The following is a 20,424-nucleotide window of genomic DNA, read 5'->3' as shown; positions in this document are numbered from 1 at the left end:
GGCCCCACATCGGATTCCCTGCTCAGTGGGAAGCCTGCTTCTCCCTCTCCCACTCCCCCTGCTTGTGTTCCCTCTCTCGCTGTGTCTCTCTCTGTCAAATAAATAAAATCTTTTAAAAAAATAAAGGCAGCTTAAAAAAAAAAAAAGTTAAAGCAGCAAAGATGAAGCCTGAACAGAGGCTGAGGAAAAAGAGCTACTGAACCAGGGTCTCTCCATCTTACCAAGAGGATAAAGGAGTTTGGATGTTTGCCTCCGCCAGAGAGTTCCATCTTCATGGGAGATCACATCATGGGGCTTGTGCTTATAAAGTTCATTGTAGAAAGACATCTTATCCAAGAAACTATACACCTGCCAACATGCAGAAAAAAATCCAGCCACACGTTTACCTGGGGGACGTGGAAGGGGTCCCACGTTTGCTTCTCTGCTCTTTAGCCAGACCATGTATGTGGGGACTCTCGAACTTCGCACGAACCCGCCTCCACACTCCTCGCCAGCCCTCACCATCCTCTTATGCTGAGGTCGAGGACCCCTCACAGCACAGACAGTTGGCTCTCCTGAACAGTGGGTGTTCACTGCTCAAATAACATTGACTGTGTGGCTTTGTTAGGTACTCCCTCCTTGTGTCTACTGTTATTCTCTGCCAATGAGATAGTAAGAAACTCTGTATTTTGTCCTACTCCCACCGCACCTACAATAGGTACTTAATTTTATAGACTTGAGGCACTATCTCTGCAACGTCCGTTCAACTTCAGACTAATTCTTGCTGTGGCGCCCCCAAAATATCCCCCACACTCTGAATTCAGGCATCTAACCGAACCACCTACCTTTTTGGCAGTGGACTTCCCTGATACGAGGGCTCGCAGCAACTGTAGGAGAGGGGAGAGGAGATGGGGGAACATCCCACAGACACTGTCCAGAATGATCCCAAGCCCGGAGGTTGGCTCCTATGGTGAGAGAAGTCACTGACCTTCACGTTATCCATTGACTAACACATCTCCAGATTGCCTAGCAATCATAAGAAAACCTAAAACCAATCCTTTCCTTCAAGCAGATATCACTCCTCCCTAACAATTTAAGACTTCCACATTTCCACTGAAAATGGCTATCAACAGCAGACTGTCAAGGAAAGAGAACACCACTGCCTCCAGTGACCTTTTCCTGGCCATCCTCTCTATCGGAAGACAACGGCGTTCACCTCCTCATGGACGTGTCTCCAATAAAGTGAAAAGCACCAAACAACGTGCCAGCATTTAAGCCACCACACATGAGCAACAGATCCTCAACCTAAATATTATTTCATACTGCCTTCTCCCAGAACAGTGTGAGTCAAGGCTGGATAGCAACTCAGGAAGAAGAGGATAAGACATACAGGCCTATCAGTCAGGCCACAGTACCAAAGAGAACAGATTTATTCATCAGCTAGACCCTGGGGCTTCAGGCTGCTGTCAATGCTAAGCCTGAGTATTGGTGAGAAACTGTTCTCTCCAAAGCCAAACTCTTATCTAACCAGTTACAATACTCTGTCAACTCACCCCAATACCATGTTCAAGAGTTACAGTAATACTGGTGTCTGAGACTGTCAATGTGAACAAAAACTTGGTGGGTAGGATAGCGAACATGCTGGTTCATAATACAGGCTACAGACTCAAGTCAGCCAGAACTGCTTCCTGATCCTGGCTGTTTGTCTAGCTACGTGACCTTGGGCAAGTCACTTCACATCTCTGAGCATCACCTTTCCTCATATGCAAAATAGTGATGATAATAATTCTATCTACTTCATAGATTTTTGTAAAGATTAAATGTGAAAAGACATAAATGCTTAATATCAGACCTATCACAAAGTAAGTACTTGATAAATTCTTTTCGCTATAAGAATATCTTAGCATAATTCCCTCTGACACACTTACTGTTCCCCAGAATAGTTCTGGAAGAGAAGGGTCTGCCAGGACTTCACATGCTGTGTCAATTACATCCTGTTGGGGGAGGGGGAAAAATAGCTTATTTTCCCTAGTTGAACCAGTCTTTTCTTTTTTTACTGGATCCTATTCAAATAAAAACACCAACAATACTTTCACATACTATGTCAGAAAGAACCCTGGGTTTAAAAAGTAAGATTATACCCTGTCTAGGGTGTATGTTATAGCTGTTATTTGGTGCTAGGCAAGTTAACCTCTCTGAACTTCAAAATCTTTATCTATAAAATGGTGATATTATCGCTTCACAGTACCGTTGTAAGGACTAAATGAGATAATACATGGAGAAGTGGACTGTAAATGAGAGGTATTACTAGGCTCAGCTAAACTGTTCTCCTAGAGGGCAAGAATAATGCCTTTTTAAGTTTTTTAATCCTCAGCACCTAGCACAGCGCTTGGCACACACTGGGAACGATTTTTTTTAAACAACCCAAGTACTAGGACTCTTGCAGCCCAGATATGTTAATACTGATCCTCCAGGTATATTATGAGGTCCAAATGTGACCAGAATTTTGGCAAAGGATGCAAAGCTTACTCTGTGCCCCTAAAGCTTTGGAAATTGAGTTTTCCAGTTAACACCAATTTCTTTTATAATGGTAAGAAATTTTCATTTTTAGCAACTTTACCAATTTCTTCAATTTCCAAAACAAGTCATTAAAAATGAATACAATGACTTAGTTATAAAGAACTCCTCAAATAGCACTTTCCACTGCAAGGAACCAGTTCCTTGGAGAAATAGCATATTCCAGATCTGGGGCAAGACTCTTGCAAGATAATCCTACAATGGTGTGTCGTACCAGAAAACAATGGAGCTATCAAAGTACGGAAGCTTTGTGTCAGACACATTCAGAAGCTCATCAAAAAGATTTCTTACTGGCCAAAGGTGAGGGATCGGAGCATAAGAATAGTAACTGCAGTGGATTAAAACACAGCTAACATATTTATTTATACCCAGGAATTCACAATGACATGTAAAAATTTAAAAACCTCACTAACCACCTTTACAGGATGGTAGGGAAAACTAGCAAATACAGGAAAATAAGCATGTATAGTATTCTATACCAGAGTATCAGATAGCTAATAGCTAATGAGAGCAAATTTTTTTTTAAAGGATTTTTTTTTTTGAGAACGAGACAGAGAGAGAGAGGGCACAAGCAGGGGGAGCGGCAGGCAGAGCAAATTTTTTTTGAGGTATAACTCACATATAATGTTATATTAATTTTAGATGTGCAACATAATGATCTAATATTTGTATATACTATGAAACAACCTTTTCTATAGCAACGTTCTAGCCAATAAACAAAAGAGGAAAGATAGAATAGTGCCATTTTCTAACTCCCAAGGAACTAATGGATCTAGACAACCATCATCTAGACATTGATGTGGCATGTGCAGACTAAAACTTGACAGAGCTATCAACCAATAATGTATGGACCTTATTTATTTAGATCCTGATCAAAACAAACTTATAACAAATTTACAACATTTATAAGATAATTAGAAATTTAAATCCTGACTTGTTATTTGAAGATACTGTTTAGATGTGCTAATGGGGGGATGCCTGGGTGGCTCAGTCGATTGGGCATCTGTCTTCGGCTCAGGTCATGATCCCAGGGTCGGTTTTGGGGTCGAGTCCCACATCGGGCTCCTTGCTCAGCAGGGAGCCTGCTTCTCCCTCTGCCTACCGCTCCCCCTGCTTGTCTCTTGCTCTCTCTCTATCTGGTATATAAATAAATAAAATCTTAAAAAAAAAATAGATGTGCTAATGGTTGTAAAGTTTTACTAGCTCCTATTCTGGCTCATCGAATATTCATAGATGAAACTAAATGATGTCAGGGATTTGCTTCAAAATAATCAAGGAGGGAAAGAGTATCAAGATGATAATTTGGAAGCTGGTGATAGGACTGTTTAAGAGTTTGTTACCTAACTTTGTCTTCTTTGATGTACGTTTGAAATGTTTCATGTTTTAAAAATATTGCAGAAGAATATTTATTAGCACCCACAGATGTTTGGGACAGTGCTCTATCCCAAAATGAGACTACAAAGCAGTATATACATTGTGATTCTGTTTTTAGAGAAGAATTATTATATTTTTAACATATATATATATGCAGAAAATGTTTGGAAGGGAACACAACAAAATATTAACAGAGGTTGTCCTGTGTGGTGGGATTACACTTTTTTGTTTTTATCAACACTTTCTGATTTTTTTTTAAACTAATATGTATCATTTGTATATACAATAAATGAAAAGAAACAGCAATAAATTAACACCTGGGGTATGTGGGTGGGTGTGATATCAGCTCCAAAGTGATATCTTAGGGATATGACTGCAAAGCCAGGCAGTGTAGACGGCCTCACAAAAGCCAGATACTGACCTGCTGATTGCCCAGTGTGTGCAGCTCCAGCGAGGTCAGAACGAAAGAAAGGAGTCCATAGACACACATGCATGCGGTGCTGGTGGTACACTGCAAGGGCAAAGGGGTCAGTGACGAATTCTGAATAACAAAACTCTTCCCCCAGATTCAGCATAATCCTGCACGTTAATATAGTCTCTGTAAACAAATGGGAAGGGAATCCAAGGCTTTGTAATTTTCCTAATTTAGTCCCGAGATCAGGAAGACAAGGGGAGAAATGAGAAAGCAGGAACCATAAATATTACACCACCACCAAGAATAAAACCACATCCAGTCTAGAGAAAGGATAAAGAGTCTCTATGCGCTGATATGAATGATGCAGCTGCCTGAAGGGTCACCAAGATAAATCACCCAGTGCCAGTCGGTGGGGCCTGCTGGCTGAGGTTTCCTGCTCGCATGTCAAAACAAGCTCACTAAACAGTGCCTCTGAAATTAAGCCCCAACACAGGACTCAAGAGAATAGCTAATTCATCCTGCTATGGTTGAATGAGTAAGCTCCCAAAAAAGATTTCTCCAGTCAATGTGGTCAAAGCTACCTTCCAGATTACTGAACTGGCATAGTATCCTATACTGGCAAAGAGTCAGACACGATGGGTTCAAACCATATCTACCACTAACTGGCCGTTATTGTTCTGCCAGTAATTTGTGGGCAAATTACATCTCCCTGAGGCTCAATCTCCTAATATGTAAAATAGGATGAAAATCCCTAGTGCAACCAAGTGTTGTGATGAAATAAGAGAAAGTGCAGAAAGTGCTGATAACAGTGTCTAGTCATACTAAATGCTCTACAAAGTTAGAAACAACACTGTCATCATTATCCATGTCACTTTCACAATTCTCATTACTACTCTCATGATTCATTAACGAGCCTCTGCCCTGCTCGCTGGCATTCTTACGCTCAGACACCCACAGCCCGAGCCTCACGTCATTTCCCCCACTGGCCAGTGCGCGGAGCAGTCGGGTCAGGTACTGAAATACGTTCAGCTGGATGGCTGTGCCACCTATCTTCCGGACAACACTGCTTGTCTCTTCTGGATGCAGGGTGTGACGGAGGAGAGCCCAGGCCAAAAGCACTGGGGCGTGATGTGGAATGTCCCCAAAGGTCAACATCAAACGGTCCATATCCTGATGAAAAAAAAAAACAACAAAAAACAAAACCTCGGGGCGCCTGGGTGGCTCAGTCGGTTAAGCGTCTGCCTTCGGCTCAGGTCATGGTCCCAGGGTCCTGGGATCGAGCCCCGCATCGGGCTTCCTGCTCAGCGGGAAGCCTGCTTCTCCCTCTCCCACTCCCCCTGCTGGTGTTCCCTCTCTCGCTGTGTCTCTCTCTGTCAAATAAATAAATAAAATCTTTAAAAAAAAAAAAAAAAAAAAAAAAACCTCTGTCACTGAAAAGAAAGGGTCAGAGCCCTCCACAGGACCCTTCGTCACATTTGGTATGTCTTCCATTTGCCCACAGTGGTCCCTTGTCCCACTGATATTCTACTCTTCCCCAAACCCCACCACCTCACTAGTAAACCCCTCCATTACTCTTCCCTTTCCCCAAATTTTTTCCTTCTAATTTTAAGTAGTCTTAATGTAACATTATAAAACACATGTTCAAATGGAATTTTCTTTAGAAAATTTCCCAATCCTTCTTGAACTTTCTCTGATTTTTCCCCACTTTCTATCTAACCATCATCCCATCTCAATGTGTTTCCCCTGTGCTCTTCTTGCACAAAGTCCATAAATGAAGACAAGCCCTCAGGTTCTGTCCTTGGGCCTCTTTTGTACTGGTGCGAACTCTCTGAGTGACTACTCATTCTCACAGACTCAACTATGACCTATGTGCAGAAAACTGAAATCTGAGATTTCTTCCAGATACAATTAACTTCTTAGCAATGTAGAACCTCAAATTCCACCACAGGGAAAATTTTATGTGGCAGTCTAGTTGAGTGGTTAAAAACATACTCCTAACTATAAATTGTCTAAAAAGAGAAAGGAAGCTATTCCAAGTTCACCTGACAAATAAGCCCATCCTGGGCAAACTGGTGCAGCTCTCTTCTGTCATCCAAAGCACACTTATGCAAGGATTCAATATCCATGCCTTCCACCAGGATAAGGGCACTGAAGTAGCTGGAAAGAAAAATGGTGTCATGGTGTCGTATGTGCAACTCTGAACCTTGCTGGAGATATAAGGTGAAATGGAAGGCACTTTAATATCAAAAAAATTATTAACGTTTTTTTCTGCATTTTTTTTTCATACTAAGTCTTCTAAACCCTGTATACATTTTACACTTCCAGCACACCTCAATCCGTCCAGCCACATTTAAAGTGCTTGACAGGGGCTTTGCCTGCCAAAGCGCAGACCCAGTACTGAAAGTTTCTACAGCCACCAATTACATGTGACCCAGATAAACCTCTCACCACTCAAGTGTGTATCTTTGTTCACAGAGGAAAAAGGCCTCAAAATGCAGATCTATCCATTTGAACCACTGTAACATCATCCTTTTTGTTAAACGCAGCTGAATCTCCTCCTCATAGACACAGATGCAAGCAGGCAGTTCACCCCAGAGCATATGCCAAGAGCAGGTAAGAAAATGCTCAACGTCACAGATAACCAGGGAAAGGCAAATCAGTGCAACAAAAGGGATCAAACTGAGGGGGAATATAGATAATAACACGGGTTTGCAAGATTGTGGGGAAACTGGTTCTTTCCTCCCACACATGAGCATACATTGGTACGGCCTTTGCGGAGGACAACTTGGCAATATTTTATAACACAAACGCACACACCATTCAACCCAACAACGCCATTTCCAGATCCTTTACAGCCATACTCGCCCAGATGTACAGACAGGCTTCTAAAGAGTGGTCTTTACAACATTGTTTGAAATATCCAAAATAGCTAACTGCCTACCATTAGTGAAATTGTTAAATAAACATCCATCCCATGTACTAATATGCAGCAGCTAAAAAAACATCCTGAGGTTAAAAAGAGTTCCAGGACATCCAGTTATGTGAAAAGTTAAGTCGTAACAAAGTATATAATTTACATCAAAAAACAAAAAACACAAACAATATATTTTTGTATAAATGAAAAAAAGATGTGGATCTATCCATTGCCATAAAATTCAAAGTCCATAGACGATGACCTCAAAGAGGGCAGGGGACACATTCGCCCTGTTGTCGTCTGAGCATTTGCACTGGCTTACCATAGATGCTCACCAATTTTTTTGTTGAATGGATGAACCTCTTAGATGAAGACAGTAAAATACTAGAATGCAATACCTATTTTGAGAAAACAGGCCCTCTAATCCCAGTCTTTACTCCCTGTAAGACCTGGAACGTGGTAGTACATCGATCTGTTTCCCTACCAGCAAATGAGAAGTACATCTAGAGCGTCCCCTCACTCATTCACAAGATCACTATAATATCAATGCTCTAAATATTGTACAAATTTTGTAGCCTCAATTCACTCAGACTTACCCAATCCGATCCACGAAAGGATCCATGGTCTCATCCACTAGGTGCCTGTTGGTCTGCCTACTACCAAATCCTTGCTCTTTAAACATCTTGGTTAATGCCAACAGGTCACTAGGTGCCATCTCAAAGTAGGCATAATACAGGAAAATAATTTCTAGCAGCATGGACTGTTCCCGAAGGCCCTGAACAAACCAGCGAGACACCTGGCGCTCAGTCTGCACAACCAATGAAGAAAAAAATGGGAGAAATAAAGTCAGATTTAAAAACCTATTTAAAAATTTTTAAGTTATTTTTTATTAGATAATACATGTATAAGAACAGAGTAAAAAAACGTCTCCCTCTTTGCCATGTATTAAGGAATCTGTTAAAAGCTTAAAGCAAAAGGCTTTGGGAGAGATACCAAAAAAAAGTCTCTCTCCCTACAATTCCCACTGCCCAGTCATCCTAACTTGTCCCCAGAGGACTGTTAGAGGTTTTTCTTTCCTTTTCCAGTAATATGCCATATACACTCATTCATTCTTTCATTCATTCATTCTAAGCTCCGTCTACCTACCTACCTACCCACCTACCCAACCATCCAGCCATCCATCTCTAAATCAAATATACTGTACAAACTATTCTACGCTTTACTTTTCTCAACTAACAGTGTATCTTTTTTTTTTTTTAAAGATTTTATTTATTTATTTGACAGGGAGAGAGACAGTGAGAGAGGGAACACAAGCAGGGGGAGTGGGAGAGGGAGAAGCAGGCTTCCCGCGGAGCAGGGAGCCCCATGTGGGACTCGATCCCAGGACCCTGGGATCATGACCTGAGCCGAAGGCAGACGCTTAACGACTGAGCCACCCAGGCGCCCCACTAACAGTGTATCTTACAAATCATTTCCTGTAACAGTACATTAAGAATTTCCTTATTTTTCATTACCAGTCCCCTCGTTATTTTTAATGCAGCACAGTACTCCACTGCATGGAAATGCCATATTTTTATTTATATATTTTGCCATAATTTAACCAGCTCCCTTGGATGTACAAACAAGTGCCGTGAAGATGTGGAGAAAAATGACCCCTTGTGCACTGCTGCTGGGAATCTAAATTGGTACAGCCACTGTGGAAAACAGTATGGAGGTTCCTCAAACAATTAAAAAACAAAGAGGCGCCTGGGTGGCTCAGTCAGTTAGGCATCCAACTCTTGGTTTCAGTTCAGGTCAGGTCATGATCGCAGGGTCATGAGATCGAGCCCTGTGTCAGGCTCTGTGCTGAGCGTGGAGCCTGCTTGGGACTCTCTCTCTCCCTCTGCCCTCTGCCCTTCCACGCCCTGCTCATGCTCTCTCTCTCTCTCTAAAAAGTAAAAATTAAAAAACAGAAATGCCATATGATCCAATAATTTAACCACTGGGTATTTACCCAAGGAAAATGAAAACACTAATTCAAAAAGATATATGCAGGGGTTCCTGGGTGGCTCAGTCGGTTAAGCGTCTGCCTTCGGCTCAGGTCATGATCCTGGAGTCCCGGGATTGAGTGCCGCATTGGGCTCCCTGCTCAGCAAGGAGTCTGCTTCTCCCTCTCCCTCTGCCCCTCCCATTCTCTCTCCCACTCACTCTCTCAAATGAATAAAATCTTAAAAAAAAAAAGATACATGCACCCCTATGTTTACTAAAGCATTATTTATAATAGCCAAGATACGGAAGCAACCTAAGTGTCCACTGACAGATGAATAAGGAAGATGTGGTAAACACGCACACACGCATGTGCAGGTACAATGGAATACTACACCACCACAAAAAGGATGAGATCTTGCCATTTGCAACAACATGGATGGACCTAGAAGGTCTTACGCTAAATGAAGTTAAGTTAGACTGAAAAAAACAAATACCATACAATTTTACTCATATCTGGAATCTTAAAAAAAAAAACAAATGAAGAAACAAACAAAAAACAGAACCAGGCCTATAAATATAGAGAACAAACTGATGGTTGCCAGAAGGAAAGAGGGCGGAGGACAGGCTAAATGGGTGAAGGGGAGTGGGAGGCTTCCAGGTGTGGAATGAGTAAGTCATGAGAATAAAAGGCACAGAAAAGAAAATATAGTTAATAGCACCGTAATAACACTGTCTGGTGACAGATGGTAACTGCACTTGTGAGCATAGCACAACATGTAGAGATGGTAAATCACTATGTTGTACACCTGAAATGTGTCAACTGCACTCCAAAAAATTAAAATAAATATAATGTACAACTGACAGAACAAACGTACCAAAAAATTGGCAAAACCACAGACCTAAACAACCTCGATCTGACTGGTACGTCTCACCAGCACACCCAACTACTTCCAAATACACATTCTTTTCAAGTGTACGTGGTACATTCACCAAAATAGATCATATAATGGGCTATAACCCACGGGATAGTAAATTTTAAAAGATCTAAATGATACAAAGAAGAAGAATGTAGCAGGAGGGGAAGAATGAAGGGGGGGAAATCGGAGGGATAGACGAACCATGAGAGACAATGGACTCTGAAAAACAAACTGAGGGTTCTAGAGGGGAGGGGGGTGGGAGGATGGGTTAGCCTGGTGATGGGTATTGAGGAGGGCACGTTCTGCATGGAGCACTGGGTGTTATGCACAAACAATGAATCATGGAACACTATATCTAAAACTAATGATGTAATGTATGGGGATTAACATAACAATTAAAAAATTTTAAAAAAAAGATCTAAATGATACAGAATATGTTCTTTGGTAATAATGGAGTCAAAATGGAAATCAGTAAGATATCCAATGTTTGGAAATTAAACAGCACACTCGTATTAATAATACAAGGGTCAAAGAAAATCACAAGGGGAATTAGAAACTATTTTGAACTGAATGATAGTGAAAATACAACACATCAAAATTTTTAGGATATAGCTAAAAGCAATACTTAAAGTAACATTTATAGTTACTTAATAAGAATGTTCTAAAATCTGTTATCTAAGTTTCTACCTTAAATATTAGAGAAAGAGCAGATTAAATCCAAAATAAATAAATAGAAAGAAACACTGAAGAGCAGAAATCAACGTAATATAAAATGGAAGAGCTACAGAGAAAACTGAAGACAAAGCTACCATTATCAGAAATCAGGAGACAGGGCGCCTGGGTGGCTCAGTTGGTTAAGCGACTGCCTTCGGCTCAGGTCATGATCCTGGAGTCCCTGGATCGAGTCCCGCATCGGGCTCCCTGCTCGGCAGGGAGCCTGCTTCTCCCTCTGACCCTCCCCCCTCTCATGTGCTCTCTCTCTCTCTCATTCTCTCTGTCTCAAATAAATAAATAAAATCTTTAAAAAAAAAAAAAAAAAGAAAAAAAAGAAATCAGGAGACATCACACATTCTCCAGGGAATAAAAGCATAACAAGAAAATATTATCAGCTTTATGCAAATAAATTTGACTACTTAGAGGAAATTGACACATCCCTTGAAAGACACAAATTACCAAAACTGACTCAAAAAAAAATAGCTGTGAATAGCTCTCTAATCAATTACAGAAAACTGAATTCTAAATTAAAAACTTGTGAACGGGGGTGCCTGGATGGCTCAGTCGTTAGGCGTCTGCCTTCCTCTCGGGTCATGATCTCAGGGTCCTGGGATCGAGCCCCGTATCAGGCTCCCTACTCCGCGGGAAGCCTGCTTCTCCCTCTCCCACTCCCCGTTTGTTTTCCCTCTCTCACTGTGTCTTTCTCTGTCAAATAAATAAATAAAATCTTAAAAAAAAAAAAAAAAAAAAGTAAAAAAAAACCTCGTGAACGCCCGGCTGACTCAGTCAGAAGAGTGTGCTACTCTTGATCTCGGGATCATGAGTTCGAGCCCCACGTTGGGTGTAGAGATTACTTAAATAAGTAAATATTAATTGACTAATTAATTAAAAACTTGCCCACAAAGAAAACTGTAGGCTGAGGTGGTTTCACTGGTAAATTCTGTCACACATTTAAGGAAGAGATAATACTAGCACTACACAAATTCTTTCAGAAAACAGAGGAAGAAGGAAAATTTCCCAACTTATTTTATGAGGCCAATATTACACTAATACCAAAACCAGACAAAGACATCACAAGAAAACTACAGACAAATATCTCTCATGAACATGGGCATAAAATTCCTTAGCAAAATCTTAGCAAGTCAAATCCAACAATATTATAAAAAACAAAATATATCACAACTAAGTGGAATTTATGCCAGGAATTCAAGATTGATTTGACACCCAAATACTCAATGTAGTTCACAATAGAGTAAAAGAGAAAAGCCATAAAGTTATTTCAATAGATGCAAAACAAAATGGACAGGATTTATTTATTTATTTATTTTTATTTATTTTTTTTTTTTAAAGATTTTTATTTATTTATTTGACAGAGAGAGAGATAGCGAGAGCAGGAACACAAGCAGGGGGAATGGGAGAGGGAGAAGCAGGCTTCTTGCCGAGCAGGGAGTCCGATGCGGGACTCGATCCCAGGACCCTGGGATCATGACCTGAGCTGAAGGCAGACGCTTAACGACTGAGCCACCCAGGCGCCCCAATGGACAGGACTTAACACTCATTTCTAATAAAAGCTAAAACCCTCAGCAAACTTAGAAGGTAATTTCTTCATTTTGATAAAGAACACTACAAAAATAACTTACAACTAATAACACATACAATGGTAAAGGACTGAATGCTTTCTACCTAAGATTACGAACAAGGTAAGAATGTTGGCTCTCCTACCACTTCCATTCACTATTGTACTAAAGGTCCTAATCAGTTAATAAGGCAAGAAAAGAAATAAAAGGCATACAGATTTGAAAAGAAGTTAAACTGTCCTTGTTTACAAACATGATCATATATATTAGAAAATCCTATTAGAAAAAACCTACTAGAGGGGCACCTGGGTGGCTCAGTCAGATGAACGTCCGACTCCTGATTTCAGCTCAGGTCATGATCTCAGGGTCGTGGGATCAAGCCCCGCATCGGGCTTCACACTCAGCACAGAGTCTGCTTGACACTCTTTCTCCCTCTCGCTCTACCCCTACCCCCTGCTCTCTCTCCCAAAAAAATAAAATCTTTAAAAATATTAAAGTAAAATAAAATAGTTAAAATAAATTTTAATTACATATTATTTTACCAGAATTTAAAAATCATAGTTAAAAAAAAAACTATAGTGATAGAAAGCAGATTAATGGTCATCTGGGGCCTAAGATCACAGATTGACTATAAACTTTCTAGGGGAGACAGAAATGTTCTATATATTGACTGTGCATATAACTACATACAACTGTCATAGCCGTACGCTTAAAATCAGTGAGTTTTACTGGATGGAAATTATACCAGAATAAAGCTGGGAGTGGGAATGCTACAGATTTGTCATTTACACAAGTTGTTTCACACAAGTGTGAATGTATTTATAGGATAAACTCTTAAACTGGAACCGCTAGGTCAAGAAATATGTGCTTTTCAATTTTTAAATACTGTCTTATTTTCCATTAAAAAAAATACTGATTTATACAGCAAAATGTTGAGTACCCATTATCCCATCCCTCAGACAAGAGTGTTGTCATGTGAATACGTTTACTGCTTTTGCCTGTTTTTCCACTGGGTCTTAGTGATTTATAGGAGTTCTATTTTAAGAACCCTTTATGATATGAGTTTGTCTTACTTTGTTTACTGCACTATTTTTTTTCCTTGCAAAAGTGTTGGATTTGTTGTTGCTGGGTTTAAAATTATTTTTCTTTCATGGCTTTTGAGTTTTACTTTAAAAAGTCTTCTCCAGGGGTGCCTGGGTGACTCAGTCGTTAAGCATCTGCCTTCAGCTCAGGTCATGATCCCAGGGTCCTGGAACCGAGTCCCGCATCTGAGCAGGGAGCCTGCTTCTCCCTCTGCCTGCTGCTCCCCCTGCTTGTGCACTCTCTCTCTCTCTGCTAATAAATATTTTTTTAAAAAAGCCTTCTCCACTCCAAACAAAACAAAACCACTTCCCATGTTTTCTTCCAATACTTTTATAGTTAAAAAATTTTTTTCTAAGTAAACTCTATGCCCAACATGGGGCTTGAACTCAAGACCCCGAGATCAAGGGTCGCATGCTCTGCTGACTGAGCCAGCCAGGTGTTAAATTTTTTAAATTTAAATCATTGCTCTATCTGATTTTCTTTTGGTAGAAGGTAGGAGATAGAGATACAGTTCAATTTTTCTCCCATGGTTATCCAATAGTGACACCATTTTTTTTCCTAGAGATTTTATTTATTTATTTGACAGAGAAAGATAGCAAGAGCAGGAACACAACCAGGCGGAGTGGGAGAGGAAGAAGCAGGCTTCCTGAGGAGCAGGGAGCCTGATGCAGGGCTCGATCCCAGGACCCTGGGATCATGACCTGAGCCGAAGGCAGACGCTTAACGACTGAGCCACCCAGGCACCCTTGGCTGAATTGTTTTAATATAAACACGTATTATTTTCAAAATAAAAAATGGCATGTTCTAATCTATAAATGCAGACGGCTTTACGATTTAGGATAAAATAATCAGGCTAGTGTCACATACTTAATAGATAATGATAATAGGGGTGCCTGGGTGGCTCAGATGGTTAAGCATCTGCCTTCAGCTCAGGTCATGATCTCCACATCCTGGGATCGAGCCCTGCATCGGGCTCCCTGCTCAGTGGGGAGTCTGCTTCTTTCTCTCCCTCTGCCTCTCTCTCCCTCAAATTGACAAATAAAATCTTAAAAAAAAAAAAAAGATAATGATAATAAAGATGAAATCTTGAGTTTAGAGTTCCATTAACCACTAAGAGATTTTAGGTAAGAACAGAAAGTAAATTAACTGGATAGACAAAGTCAAGTGAAAATGTCCACAATTAAGTACCATTACTTAAAGTCATCAATGTTTTGATCCATGACATGTTCAAACTTTTCTTAAGAAAGATGATCTATAAATATTATAAGTTAATAAATGAATAAATAATTTAACTGAGAGCTCTATGCGCTAGGTTTACAATTCTCCTAAGAGTTACAGGAGGGCTCAGTAACCACATACCATGAGGTTTCCATGTGTCTCCCATGTTGGTGCTTCAGTTTTATAAAGCTCTTCAAACTGCTGTCTATATTTTGTAACTAGTTCCTTCTCCAATTTATCAACACAGTCTGCATATTCAACCTTAAAAAAAAATAAACAAACCCAAAACAGAGTAACTTATACCTACAATAAAAGGTAAATATTCAAATGAACGTGAAAATGAATAACAAAATTATTAAAAAGTGTTGAATTTTATAGGATACAAAGAACCACGAGGACTACATGGGCTTACCCTATAGGGGTGTCTTTCATCTTGGAAATAAGTGAGAAGGTGTAAGACACAACGAAGAATACAGGTTCTTTCTTCATAGTAATAATCTGCAATCTGGGAAGAACCCAAAGATGCAAAATCAGTTACTCACCTTTGCACAGAAGACACTCAATTTTAAATTTATTGATAAAGAGATCACTTAAAGATGAGAATGGAAAAGTCTGATTTCTACAAGCAGTCACAGAAACGGAAACATTGTGTTAGGCCAAAAGAAAGAAAAGACCTTCATGAAATAGTGTACAAGTAAAGCCATGCAAGGTAAAAGGAATTATTTAAAAATATAAACAAACTGTCTTGCAGGATTTCTCAGAGCATTCAAATAACACATAATACAGCTGTAGCTGACAGGCCAAATATATGAAAGCAAAAATAAAAACACCACTTGTATATATCCTGCTTGTAACTAATGTACTTGGTTCTCGCTAAATACCAAATAGGAAACTACTTCTGAAATCACAAATTCCATTTTATATGAGATCCTAAATGAGAATGCTGCTTTGGGGGGTAGGGGGGAGATAAAGGAATGAAGAAATATAAATTGACCTTCTTGCATTTAGACCTAGAGAAAAAATACACATGAAGCAATTTTCACCCCCAGTAGCTGAAGAGTCTCCTTTGGAAAAGGTCTCAGCTGGGGCCAGTGGATAAAAAGCCTCTTGTTTCACAAGTATGTTACTAAGCTACTTTACTGAGACCTCAATGCTTACCCAACAAAAGAGTCCAAAGCCAGCAATGCCCAGGAGAACAAGGTCAGGAAGCCACCACCCAATTTCACATCAAAGAATGAAAACAGTGACTACTACTCACCTTCAGGATTAAGGCCTGGCTCTGCCTCTCGTCTTGCAGTACCGTCTGAAGGAAAAACGAACAGTCAAGCAGCCATCTTATAAGCAAAGCTCAATTAACAACAACAAAAAAAAGGTAAACATCTTCACCTCACCTTTCAAGATTATAAGTGTCCATTCATTTCTGGAAATATTTTTTTTACCTAAGTGTATCCAAATCTGTGCTCAAATCTCTGCCCGCTCCTCTGGACTCAATTTCCTCATACGTAAAATGAGGGGCCAGACAAGCTAGATATGGTCCCAGGTCGTTTTAGCTCTGATGTCCTGAGATTCTATCATTAACATGTCAATCTTTGACCTCTCCTGAGAATCTCTGTATCTGATCACCTACATCTGTTGCAAAGAACCAGTACCAAAACCTTTAAACACCTAAAACCAACAAGGAAAAAAGAAGGCAAGAGGAAGGAGCTGGACATAACTACAAACCTTTAGTGAGTCCCGAGTACCTCTATAATCCTCTTGAAGGTAACACTGGAGTAACTGCACACTCTGTTCTTCATCAAGACCCTGAAATGCAGGGGTCATAAGTGAGGAACAGCCACCTTGGCTCAGGAAACACAAAGGATGCAAAGCATTCTGGGGCGCCTGGGTGGCTCAGTGGTTAAGCGTCTGCCTTCGGCTCAGGTCATGATCCCAAGGTCCTGGGATCAAGCCCTACATCGGGCTCCCCGCTCCACGGGAAGCCTGCTTCTCCCTCTCCCACTCCCCCTGCTTGTGTTCTCTCTCTCGCTGTGTCTCTCTCTGTCAAATAAATAAATAAAATCTTTAAAAAAAAAAAAGAACGCAAAGCATTCTAAAGATTTGTCCTCTAGAATGAACACAGAACTTGAATAAACAAAAATCCTTTTAAAAGATTAAAAGACACAACATAATTTTACCCCAATGAGGAGAAAAAGGAGCCAGTCACAGATACGTCATTTACATGACAATTAAATTTACAATGTCAGAAACAACTGTGCTTATTTACCAAGCCACTGATCCAGTCACAGGCATGATCTGGGTTTCCAAAATTAAAAAGAAACAGCTACATATTTAAATACAATCTAGGCAATTTAAAGAACACCACATGCATGAAGAAGAAAACTGGATATATATAGTAAACAGGTGTGGCAACTTAATTTGTGGCTTTGAACAAGAAGAGTTACAACTTGGATATTTTTGAAACCCAATATGCTCAATTAATCTCCAAAACTGAAGTAAACTGAATTTTCACTAACAACCACTAACAATAAAACAATGCACATCCATAATGCAGGTAGTAAACTGAGCCCGTGCTAATTTTTACTCACCAAAAACTTGCTGATTCTTAAACCCAGTTCCTTCAACGGTGAAGCCACATCTTTATTAGCTTTCACTTTCTCGGCTGAATTTGGACTATGAAAAGAACAGTGAATCATTTCCTCATTCTCAATGACCCTCTAAGGATTTTAAATAAACATACTTAAAGATATTTTTACAACAGACCTTTTTCTGCCCTTTAGGTGCCTACAAAAATACACACACACACACAACAAGTTCATCTCTACAGACTTTATAACACAAAACTACTTATGCCTAAATAATAAATATGGTATATATCTGTTACAAACTATAGTTATAATAATATCATATGTGGACATAATAAGTTACATTATTTTTGATCCATACAACTACGAAAGGGAAATATTACTATCCCCATTTTATAAATGGAATTACTAATACTCAGAAACAATAAATAACTTACCAAAAATCCCACAGCTAATAAAAAGTTAAGATGAAATTTAAAACCAGGTCTGTTAGTATACATACATATATTACCTAGCTCTACTCACTGAGAAGGCCTAGAAGCTATAACACCCCAGTTGCAGTGAGCACATCCAGCCCCCAGATCTTGGTTTCTAACACCATTATCTAATAAAAGTTACCAGGACTCCTTAGAGAAATAGCTAATTCTAGAACTGGGGCAGAGAAAATACTAGATGAGCCTGGAGCATCTTGTAATGCCAGAAAGAAAGGAAGTATTCAGAAAACAAAAAGATGGGGGAATGTCAAGAAGACACAGATGCCAACCCAAAAGAACTCCCAGTGACCAAAGCTAAAACAAGGTATAAGCAAAGTATAAAATAAATATACATGAGCCCATATAACATAAATAAATAAATAGGGAGAAGGGAAAAATCTTCCTTACACAAGAAGTCCAAATAATGTATGCAGATGCCACTCCCTTCAGGAAGTAGAGTTTAATTCCACTATACCCCCACCCAGAGAGTGGGCTATGCTTAGTGACCTACTTTTAAAACAAAGAGTAGGGAAAAGGGAAAAAGTGACTTTACAGAAGAGAAATTTGGCAAATGCCACCTTACCCAAGCGAGCAAGGTTAACATCACCAGTAATTTCATGTGGATAACCACATCCTCTGTTATGATAAGAATGGTATACTTCATTTCTGTGCATTCTTCCCAAAACCCCACAACCCCAATCTAATAATAAGAAAAACATGAGATAAATCCAAATTGAAGACATTCTACAAAATACTTGATCAGTCCTCCTCAAAACTATTCAAGATCATAAAAATTAAGGGAAGACTGAAATGACGTGACAACTAAATGCAATGTGGGATCCTGGACTGGATCCTGGGAAGAAAGAGGACATTAAAGGAAAAAAAAAAAAAAAGGTTGAATTCAAATAAAGCCTGAAGTTACCAAAAAAAAAAGCCTGTTGGACTTCGAATATCATGCTACTTATAAAAGAACTTTTGTCTTTAAAAAAAGAAAGTAATGCCACAAATGTCCATTCTGTGAACTACAAGCATGTTGTTGTTGTTGGATTTTTTTTTTTTATAGAGACTCTCACATTTCACAGGAAATCCACAACACAAAGGCTAGATTAGGTGAAACAGTCAGTTCTGAAAGAGGCAACACAGAATGATGATTAAGAACACAGACACTGGAGTAAGACTGCCAGGTTCAAATCCTGGTTCTACACTTACTAGCTGTGTGACCTTGGGCAAGTTACTTAACCTCTTTGTGCCTCAGTTTCCCCATCTGTAAAATGGAAATGATAATAATAAAAGTACCTATATGTGATAATATAGTGATTATCTTCTTTTTTTATGTCCATATATTTTAGATACAGGGTAGTTACAGATAAAACAACACGATGTCTGGGAGTTACTTCAAAACAGGTATGGGGGAAGGGTTAACGAACAAAAAAAAAAAGTTCTTCATTAACCTAAGGAAATGAAGATGGAAGGTGAAGATGTAAAAAAAATCAGACATTCAAGAAGTAGAAGGAAACGAGGGTGGCTTGGCAACTACGATGCACCACAGAATGCAATCTGGACTAGGAGTTACCATAAGAGAGTCTAATCATACAAGATGTTTTCTCTTCTTTTTAAAACTACTTTATATGTTGTTATTGTTGTTTTCCACTGCCCAGTAAAAAAATCTATATATTCAAGCACAGAATAAAAATAGTATCTATGTTCGTGGGCTTTTATGAGGACTGAATAACTTGCTCTGCAAGCTCAGAAGAATAACTGGTACACAGTAAACACTCTGTAAGTGGTCAGCTGCTCTTATCACTGCTCACTGCCCTATCCCAGCACCTGGCGCCGACAGCACCTCACACACACACAGAGGACCAAAATACACATTAGAACTATTAATTGAAGAAGAGTTAATGATTCCTCAACCCCAGACACGAGGGTTATATAACTGGATTCAATTAACACTGTATTTCTAAAAAGGAATTTCCCCTTCTCTCAACAGAAAGAAAAAATGTGCCCAACTCTCTTCCACTGGTAACCAAATTGTATTCTCTGTAATCTCCCTAATCCAGCAGTACCATAAAATCATACACGAAGACGGTTTCGCTACCCCAGCTTCCTCAGGGGAATTACTCTAACCACACACATGGAATAGCATACCTGGGTGGTTTATAGTAGGACAGCCCCTCTAAGAGCCGCTGCCAATGTTTATTCAGTTCTGCCTCAATCTGATTCTAGAAAAGAACAAAGAAATTATATAAGGATTTACATAATCCTGAGTCTTTAATGTTTTTCCCCACAGTTGAAATCATTTTGAAAAGAGAATTTTGGGGGCGCCTGGGTGGCTCAGTGGGCTGAGCAACTAACTTTGGCTCAGGTCATGATCTTGAGGTCCTGGGATCAAGCCCCATATCCCCGCTGAGCAGGGAGTCCGCTTCTCCCTCTCCTTCTGCCCTTCCTCCTGCTTGTGCTCTCTATAAATAAATTCTTTAAAAAAAAGAGAAAGAATTCTGTAGCCTCCTTTTCCTTGCTTTACACTCTAACAATGATTTAACCTTATTATTTTTTTAAGATTTTATTTATTTGTGGGGTGCATGGGTGGCTCAGTTGGCTAAGCGGCTGCCTTCAGCTCAGGTCATGATCCC

General features: G+C 39.7%; 1 protein-coding gene across 1 annotated transcript in view; it reads right to left on the bottom strand.

Annotated features, from left to right (window-relative positions):
• The window catches only part of NUP188 (nucleoporin 188), a 47,177-nt gene that overhangs the window by 17,922 nt on the left and 8,831 nt on the right, over nucleotides 1–20,424 (bottom strand). The window contains exons 3-15 of the mRNA XM_032418553.1: nucleotides 19,940–20,013; nucleotides 17,322–17,406; nucleotides 16,459–16,539; nucleotides 15,995–16,039; nucleotides 15,149–15,241; nucleotides 14,878–14,997; nucleotides 7,856–8,067; nucleotides 6,388–6,502; nucleotides 5,315–5,515; nucleotides 4,352–4,441; nucleotides 1,908–1,973; nucleotides 825–944; nucleotides 222–348 (exon numbers count right to left, since the gene is read on the bottom strand). Coding sequence (XP_032274444.1) covers nucleotides 222–348; nucleotides 825–944; nucleotides 1,908–1,973; nucleotides 4,352–4,441; nucleotides 5,315–5,515; nucleotides 6,388–6,502; nucleotides 7,856–8,067; nucleotides 14,878–14,997; nucleotides 15,149–15,241; nucleotides 15,995–16,039; nucleotides 16,459–16,539; nucleotides 17,322–17,406; nucleotides 19,940–20,013 — 1,429 coding nt within the window. The remainder of the gene's footprint in view (nucleotides 1–221; nucleotides 349–824; nucleotides 945–1,907; nucleotides 1,974–4,351; nucleotides 4,442–5,314; nucleotides 5,516–6,387; nucleotides 6,503–7,855; nucleotides 8,068–14,877; nucleotides 14,998–15,148; nucleotides 15,242–15,994; nucleotides 16,040–16,458; nucleotides 16,540–17,321; nucleotides 17,407–19,939; nucleotides 20,014–20,424) is intronic.

Source organism: Phoca vitulina, unplaced genomic scaffold, assembly GCF_004348235.1.
Source record: "Phoca vitulina isolate PV1807 unplaced genomic scaffold, GSC_HSeal_1.0 scaffold21, whole genome shotgun sequence".
Taxonomy (NCBI): Eukaryota; Metazoa; Chordata; class Mammalia; order Carnivora; family Phocidae; genus Phoca; species Phoca vitulina.
This window is presented reverse-complemented; position numbering and strand designations above follow the sequence as displayed.